Source organism: Carlito syrichta, unplaced genomic scaffold (genome assembly GCF_000164805.1).
Source record: "Carlito syrichta isolate Samal-C Ts95f unplaced genomic scaffold, Tarsius_syrichta-2.0.1 Scaffold100609, whole genome shotgun sequence".
Taxonomy (NCBI): Eukaryota; Metazoa; Chordata; class Mammalia; order Primates; family Tarsiidae; genus Carlito; species Carlito syrichta.
In genome coordinates this window covers 87,185-95,750 of record NW_007044705.1, presented here as the reverse complement: position 1 = coordinate 95,750, position 8,566 = coordinate 87,185, and the positions used below count along the sequence as shown (strand labels likewise).

General features: G+C 40.6%; 1 protein-coding gene across 1 annotated transcript in view; it reads left to right on the top strand.

The window, feature by feature from the left end:
• Positions 1 to 5,498: 5,498 nt before the first annotated feature.
• Positions 5,499 to 8,566, top strand: part of LOC103266374 (vacuolar protein sorting-associated protein 13C-like) — a 57,981-nt gene continuing 54,913 nt past the window's right edge. The window contains exons 1-2 of the mRNA XM_008063978.2: positions 5,499 to 5,792; positions 7,050 to 7,439. Of these exons, the coding sequence (XP_008062169.1) occupies positions 7,125 to 7,439 (315 nt within the window). The 5' untranslated portion in view covers positions 5,499 to 5,792; positions 7,050 to 7,124. The remainder of the gene's footprint in view (positions 5,793 to 7,049; positions 7,440 to 8,566) is intronic.

Genomic DNA, 8,566 nt, shown 5'->3' with positions numbered 1-8,566 from the left:
TCTTGGATTTCTTTGAGCAGTGTTTTGTAGTTCTCATTGTAAAGATCTTTCATTTCTCTGCTTAGGAAAATGCCAAGGTATTTCATTTTTTGTGTGGCTATTGTGAATGGGATTGTGCTTTTAATTTTGGTCTCTGTTTGCTTGTTGTTGGTGTATTGGAATGTAACTGTCTTTTGCACATTTATTTTGTGACTTTGCCAAAGTCCTTTATCAGTGCCAACAGGTTTTTGACAGATTCTCTTGGATTTTCAAGGTTTAGGATCATATAATCAGCAAAGAGGGATAACTTGACTTCCTCTTTTCCTATTTGTATACCCTGGATTTCCTTCTCTTCTAATTGCCCGAGCTAAAACTTCCAACACAATGTGAACAAGAAGGGTGAGAGTGGGCAGCTTTGTCTTGTGCCAGTTTTCAGGGGAAATGTTTCCAATTTCTGTCCATTTAGCATTGTGTTAGCTGTGAGTTTATCATAGATGGCACTTACTATTTTGAGGTATGTTCCGTCTATCCCTAGGTGTTTGAGGATATTTATCAAGGAGGGATGCTGAATTTTATCAAAAACCTTTTCTGTATCTAATGATATATCATGTGGTTCTTGTTTTTACATCTGTTGATGTATTTAATTGCATTTATGGTCTTGCAAATGTTGAACCAGCCCTGCATCCTGGGAATGAAGCCTTCTTGGTCATGGTGGATGATTTTTGAGATGTATTTTTGGATCCAATTTGCTAGAATCTTATTGAGGATTTTTGCATCTATTTTTATAAGGGATATTGGCCTGAAGTTCTCTTTCTTTGTTGCATCTCTGCCCAGTTTGGGTATCAGTGTGATGTTAGCTTTGTAAAATGATTTGGGGAGAATTCCATCTTTCTCAGTTGCCTGGAATACTTTCAGAAGGATTGTTATCAGCTGCTCCTTGTATGTTTTATAGCAATTTGCTGGAAAGCCATCTGGTTCAGGGCTTTTTTTGGTAGGTTGTTTTCGTATGGCAGAGTCAAATTCCTGGGTTGTTATTGGTCTATTTAGTGTCTCAATGTCTTCTTGTTTCAACCTGGGGAGGTTGCATGATGTGAGAAAGTCCTCTATTTCATTTAGGTTATCAAGTTTGTTTCCATATAGGTGTACATAGTAATCTCTGATAATCTCTTGTATTTCTTTGGGGTCAGTGGTGATTTTATCTTTTGTATTTCTGATTGTGTTTATTTGGGCTTTTTCTCTCTTTTTCTTGGTCATTCTGGCTAGGGGTCCATCAATCTTATTTATTCTTTCAAAGAACCAGCTTTTTGTTTTGTTGATGATTTCTATGATATTTTTGTCTTCTGTGTCATGGGTATTTGGGCTCTTATTTTGGTGATTTGGATTCTTCTGTTAAAGTTGGGGTTTTGGTGGTCTTCTCTTTCCAGCTCCCTTAGGTGGTTTGTTAGGCTCTCCACTTGTGATCTTTCTGTTTTCGTGTTGTGTGCTTGTAGAGATATCAGTTCCCTTCTTAGAACTGATTTCATGATATCCCAAAGGTTTTGGTAAGATGTTTCTTCATTTTCATTTGTTTCCAGGAATCTTTTAATTTTTGCTTTGATTTCATTGTTGACCTAGTAGTTGTTCAGCATCATGCTCTTTAGTGTTCATGTCTTTGTGGGCTGGGGTAATGTTGTTGGTGTTGATATTTATTTTTATTCCACTGTAGTCTGAGAGTGTGCATGGCAAGATTTCAACCTTAGGGAATTTGCTTATGCTTGATTTATGGCCAAGGATGTGATTGATCTTGGAGTACATTCCATGTGGTGATGAGTAGAATGTATATTCTGTGGTTGATGGGTGGAATAATCTGTAGGTATCTATTAAATCCATTTGATCGAATGTCAAGTTTAGGTTCTGGATCTCCTTGTTGCCTCAATGATCTATCTAGGGCTGTTAGTGGGGTATTCAAGTCCCCTACTATAGTAGTGTTAGAGTCAATATCCTTTTTTAGTTTACTTAGTAGTTGCTTTATAAATGCTGGTGCTCCTGTGTTGGGTGCATATATATTTAGGATAGATAGTTCTTGTTGATGAATTGAACCTTTTATCATTATTTAGTGTCCTTTTGCATCTTTTTAAATTTTTGATACTTTAAAAGTTGTTTTGTCTGATATTAAGATTGTGACGCCTGCCTTCTTTTGTGATTTGCCTGGAAACTCGTTTTCCATTCTTTAACTTTGAGTCTGGGTGTGTCCCTTGTAGTGAGTTGAGTCTCCTGGATGCAGCAAATAATTGGGTCATGGCTTCTTATCCAGGTTGCCAATCTGTGCCTTTTCAGTGGTGCATAGTTCATTCACATTCAGGCTGATTATTGAAATGTGATTGTTTATTGTTGTCATGGGGTTCTTATAAGGTTTTTTCTTTACTTGTTTTCTTTTGGCTTTGGGAATAATGTATGTATGTGTTTTCAAGTTTCTTGTTGCGCTGTATTATCTGTTAATTCTCTGCTCTGCTGTTCTTTTGGAAAGTGTGTGTGTGGTCATTCTCTTTTTCTTTTTTTCTGTGCTTAATACCTTTTTAAGTGTCTCCTTTAGAGCTGGTCTGGAAGCTGCATAATCTCTTATGGATTGGATGTCTGGGAAGGATTTAAATTCCCCATCACTGATGAAGCTCAGCTTGGCTGGATAGGAAATTCTTCGTTGAAATTGTTTATCTTTGAGGACATTGAATATAGGGCTCCAGTCCCTTCTTGCTTGTAGTGTTTCTGCTGATAAGTCTGCTGCTATTATGATTGGTTTTCCCCAGTAGGTAGTCTGACCTTTCTCTCTTGCTGTCTTTAAGATATTTTCTTTTGTGCCTACTTTGTGTAGGCGAATTACTATGTGTCTAGGCGTTGGCCTTCTTATTTGATGTCTTGTGGGGGTTCTCTGTATCTCTTGTGCTTGGCTGGTCACATCTCTGGTGAGATGGGGAAAGTTTTCTTGGATTACCTCCTGGAATACTTGCTCCGAGTTGTTCTCCATTTCCCTTTCTTCTTCTGGGATACCAATCAGGAGTAGGTTCGGCCTCTTGATATAATTGCACAACTCTTATAGGTTTTGTTCTTTCTTTCTGAGTCGTCTTTCTATGTTTCTTACAGATTGGGTTAATTCTATGTTCTGGTCTTCAAGTTCTGAGATTCTTTCTTTGGCTAGATTAATTCTGCTTTCCATGCTTGCCATCTTATTATTTATTTTCTGGATAAAATTTTTTATTGCTAATATCTCTGTTAAAAGTTCTTTCAGTGTTGCATTTTGTCTTTCTTGAGTTTTATTCACTCTTTCCATCCATTTCTTAATCTCTGTCGTATTCTGGGGTCAGTCATTGGTGACTTCCATTGTTTGGGCACCAAGGTCTGATTTTTCAGGAGTTTGTCTTTGGTACTATTGAAATTGCCTGAGATCTTCCTTCAGTTTCTCTTCATTTGTGACAGATCTCTTGTTTTCTTTTTAGTTCTGTTATTTAGTGTCAGTGGGAGAGGTTTTCCCTTCTGATGTTTGCTCAGTCCTCTATTCTTCCCTGATCTGGGCTCTGGATTTGTTCTATTTTGAAATAGGATGGTGGATGGGAATCTTTGCTGTCTCTTGTAGTTTTTGAAATTCGAATAAAGTAAGGGATGGGGTGTTAGGATTCAGAAACGACTTGCAAATTGCAATGTTCACTTATTGTGGTATGTGTTCCCTGAGACCCACTCCCCACCACCACTCTGTATGATGATGCACAGCAGAAACCAATGCAAAAAACAATTGAACACACACTCACAGAGACATGCACGCACACCCCAAAACAAACTGGAATAACAACAAAGTGAAACAAAACAAACACCAAAAACCCAAGAAAACTAAACACTCACACACACGTCTAGCATTATGAAAAACAGAAAGACTGGAGGGGGGACAAATGGAATTCAGGTCAAATCCTCACACATATATTGACATGCACCTTAAATTGTAAGAAATGAAAATTAAAAAACCCAGATGAACAAAAGAGCAAAAACAAACCAACAACAACAAAATTGAAAGATTGCCGCTCAGCCATTTACATACACACATAAACAGAAAACAACAAATAGAACAAAGAAAAGAAAAAATATTTGGAGGGGGAGCAGATCAAACCCTCACATACATGTTCATGCACAAAGGAGAATATTTAAAAAGCAGATGAACCACAGTCAAAAAAAATTTTTTTTAATTGAAAATTACTTTAAAAACCTGCCCTCTTGTGGCAGACACTGTAATTGCTCCTCTAATCTGATCTCTCCTGCTGCACCACCTCTTTCACTCTCTTCTCAGTGTCTAGAGGAGGGGCAGTGGAGGTGGGTGGGGCTGTAACCCTCCCCTCCCACTCTTGTGTGGTGGGAGATCTCCCCTGGTTGGGTTGTACAGAATTGTCTCTTCCCCAGGTATGTACTGGGGATGGGGATGGGGGTGGGGGGGAAGTGCCTCAGCCAGGCCTATCCTGGAATGGAGTTCTATTGAGACTGATGTACAGGCTCTGCCTGGGTTTGTCTCTCTCAGTAGTGGCCCAGCTGTGTGGGTCTGACGTTCAGAGGATTGTTGGGGAGGAGGGGGTTTGGGTCTGATCTCTTTGTGGTTCTTCCTCGTCCTTTTCTGGCTACACCCTTTGTCCAGCAGCTGGATCAGGGTAGGGGGTGGGGCGCCTGGAACTCAGCACTGGTCAGGTCCCTCTGAAGTTTGTGCTTTCAGGGTAGTCCCTCTGGGTCATGATCAGTCCCTGAGTAGTTGATCTGCCAGTCACAGAGACTGGGCCTGTTGCTGCGCAGTGAGCAAGTCAGAGCACTTTCCTGCCCCGCCTTCAAGATGGTGGTGGAGTGCCTCTTTTGCCCTCTTGTGGGACTTTGCCTCTGGGCTTCCTCTGCAGCCCCTTCTGCCAGTGCCATGCCGGATGCTGAAGCGGTGAGGCAAAGCCAGGAGCTGGCAGTCTCTCTCGTGCTGCACCGGCGAGGGAGAGCCTGGGGTGATATTTTCTCCTCACCACTTTTGTCAGTTAAAAGTAAAATAATGGTGATAGGCTTCTGTGATCTGGCAAGAGCCAGGGATGAAGCAGAGAAGCTGCAGCACCAGCTGGTGCACCGGGGCCTGGCCACTTGCTCACGAGCCCCCACTTAGACGGTCTTTCCCAGCATTTTCTTCCCTGGGAGGGTTTGTTGATTTTAAAATAAAGAAAAAAATGAAAGAAAAAGAAAATGGCACTCGGCTTCTGTGTCCTGGGAATTGCTAGGGTCCAAGCCTAGCAACTGTGGCACCAGCCGTTGCACCAGGAGAGCCTTGGCCACTAGCTCCTTAGCCCTCACTCAGTCAGCCACTCACATACCCACTGGCTCACCAGCACGTACGCACCATTTTCCATGCACTCACTCACTCACACGGGGACTCGCATAGTCCGACTGGCTCAGCTGCCCTCTTCCTGACCTCTTTGAGATTCTTTTTCTTAAGCTCTTGATCAAAACTTTTTTCCCACTCTGTTTTTCTTTTCTGTAGTTGTCAATTGTTTATTCAGCCAGCTGGAACCTTGGAGCATCAGTACAAAGAATCCACCACTTACATTTCCTGGAAGGAAGAACTTCATAGGAGCAGAGAGGTCAGATGCGTGCTGCAGTGTCCATCAGTGGAAGTCAGCTTCTTGCCTCTCATAGTGAATACAGTTGCTGTGCCCGATGAATTAAGCTACCTGTGTGCACGTGGGGAAGACTGGGATCCGGCTTACATCATTCATCTTTATCCTCCTCTCACTTTGCGGAATCTTCTCCCATATTCTCTAAGATATTTACTTGAGGTGTGTCTCTTGCATTTTGGTTGGTTTTTTATTGTTGCACAGAATATATTCTGACTTTGTTCTGTGGTCTTTTAAATTGAGGTTAGTGTTTTATATTGCATATTGGCAATACTTTAATAATATTAATGGTAGCAAAAACGGGCATAGTTTTTACTGTGTGCCAGGAACTGTACTATGTTCTTTACATATATTAACATCTTCAATCCTTACAGTAACCTCCCGAAGTAGGTACTGTTATTAGATCGATTTTACATATGAGGAAACTTAGTTGCCGAGTGTTGAAGCGACTGGCCCAAGATCCCACAGCTACGAAGTGTTAGAGCTGGGTTTTGAGCCTAAGGAGTTTGGCACCTTGATCCCTACCACTTTCCTCTGTGTGTCTGCTATAAATTGAGAACCATCAGCATCTCTTTATTAATTAAATACAATTGTACTCCATTATCAAAGACCAAGGAGAAAATACTTCATCTCAAAGTTTTTATTTTAAAGTTAATATTACAAATAGTTGGTTCAAGGTTCTATAGAAAATAAAAGTAATTACTGTTTGTCTAAAAAATAATAAAGAACATTCTCTGGGAATGGGGCATGATAAATATTTTAAAATTTCTACTTTCCGTGATACTTTAAAATACAAAAAATCTTAAATGAACTTGGAATCTAAATTAATTCTTTTCTTTACCTGACAAGAAGTAGTCTCTGAGTTATGGAGATAAAAATTAATTAAATGAACTTAGTATTTACACAAGAGATGTTTTCAGTCAGAAAGTCTAATTTGTATGTTACTCTCATTCCTTTTTTTCCCCCCTCATTCATTTTTAATATAATTCCACCAGAGATAGCTTGTCCAGGTAGTTTGGCATCACTTTTCTTATTCCATTCTTAGGGACTCATTAGGCATGGTATGTGAGCAAGGGATGAAACTGAAGCCCAGACAGTTAAATGGCTCATTTAATGATATACTTGTAATGTACAACAGCCAGGGTTCCTGAATCCAGCCTTTGATTCTTGATATATATCTTATTTTATCTCAGAACTTATGGCTATTGGTTTACTAACGAGAGTTAATTTCTGCCTGTGTCTATGGTATAGTGTTTTCTTTTAGTCCTTAGTGATTACTGGACATTCATAATAGGTAAACGTGGTACTTCAGAGAAGACTTGGCAGCTAACCTGCATCTGGTAAAATACAGATTTTATTGTTTCAGAAGCTTTAAAAAAAAAAAATCACTAAACATACTTAGTTTTGGTTTGTTTTTAGGGAACAGCAGAAACTCATGAGCTAGCAGAAGGCAGTACTGCTGATGTTCTACATTCGAGAATCAGTGGAGAAATCATGGAGTTAGTTCTGGTGAAATACCAGGGCAAAAACTGGAATGGACATTTCCGCATAAGTGATACACTACCTGAATTCTTCCTTGTGTGTTTTTCTTCTGACTCCACACAAGTGATGACAGTTGACCTGTCGGTACATGCCAGGCGGATTGGAAGTCGGATGGTGCTGTCTGTCTTCAGTCCTTACTGGCTAATCAATAAGACGTCTCGGGTTCTCCAGTATCGTTCAGAAGATATTCATGTGAAACATCCAGCTGATTACAGGGATATTATTTTATTCTCTTTCAAGAAGAAGAACATTTTTAGTAAAAATAAGGTGTGTTTTTTTCCCCCCATAAGAAGTTAAAGTAGATAAACTTCTAATCTGGAGACTTGGGAATCATTTATCTCCTCTAAAACAATCCTTACCTATGTGCCAAGTGCTGGTGGGCGAATTAGGTCCAAGGAGACTTTTAAGAAATGTATAATCCAGTGGGGTGTGAGAACAAATGACAGTTTCTTGAGGCTGAATTGCCCCTTCCCCCAATGCCTGTGGAATTACTTCTGTTCTTAAAGGAGTGTCAGATAGAATAGCCTGATTTTATATGCTTTGCCAGCAATGAAATGACATTTCTAAAGATGCAACCCCTGAATATGGCTCCTATTGGCTGTGCCTTCCTATGTATGGAGCACTAAGCCGGGCCTTTGGGAGCGAAGCCTAATGCCTAAGCCTGGTCCTTTGCATTCTGGGCCCTTCTTTCCTCTTTGGATTGTACCTTGGTATTCCTCACCACACACGTTCCCAAGTGCTCACCTCTGGGCTTTTGTACACGCTGCACCCTCAGCCTTGAGTGCCTCTTCCTCCCCATCTCCCTCGTCATTCCTGGCTCTCTGCTGCTTATCCATAGCGTTCTGCTCAGGCCCGACACATGTGAAGATTTTCTAACCATGAAATGGGTCTAGAGAGCCCATCCATGTTCTCTTAGAGTAGTGGTTCTCAAATTTCAGTATCCATTAGAATCATCTAAAGGCCTTAAAAACTGATTGTCGGGTTCTGTCCCTAGAGTTTGATTTAGTAGGTTTGGGTATGGTCTGAGAATTTGCGTTTCTAACAGATTCCTGGGTGATGCTGATGCTGCTCGTCTGAGGACCATGTTGAGAATCTCTGTCTTGGAGTACTGATTAACACATAGTATTGTAATCACCTGTTTATGTGTCTGAGCTCACTTGTCCTTAGGTTTTTAAAAATAATCTAATTGGGTGGATGAGGTTGAAATTAATACAAGGACATAGTTTGATCTTTTTGTAAGACTGTGTCTCAATATTAGAACCAGAAGTAAACTTTTTGCCCTCTCCCTTGATAGCATTTTGTACTTCTTTTTTTTTTTTTTTGAGTTGGAGTCTCACTCTGTCGCCCAGACTGGAGTGCAGTGGCCGCTCCCGGCCACCGCAGCCTCGGCCTGG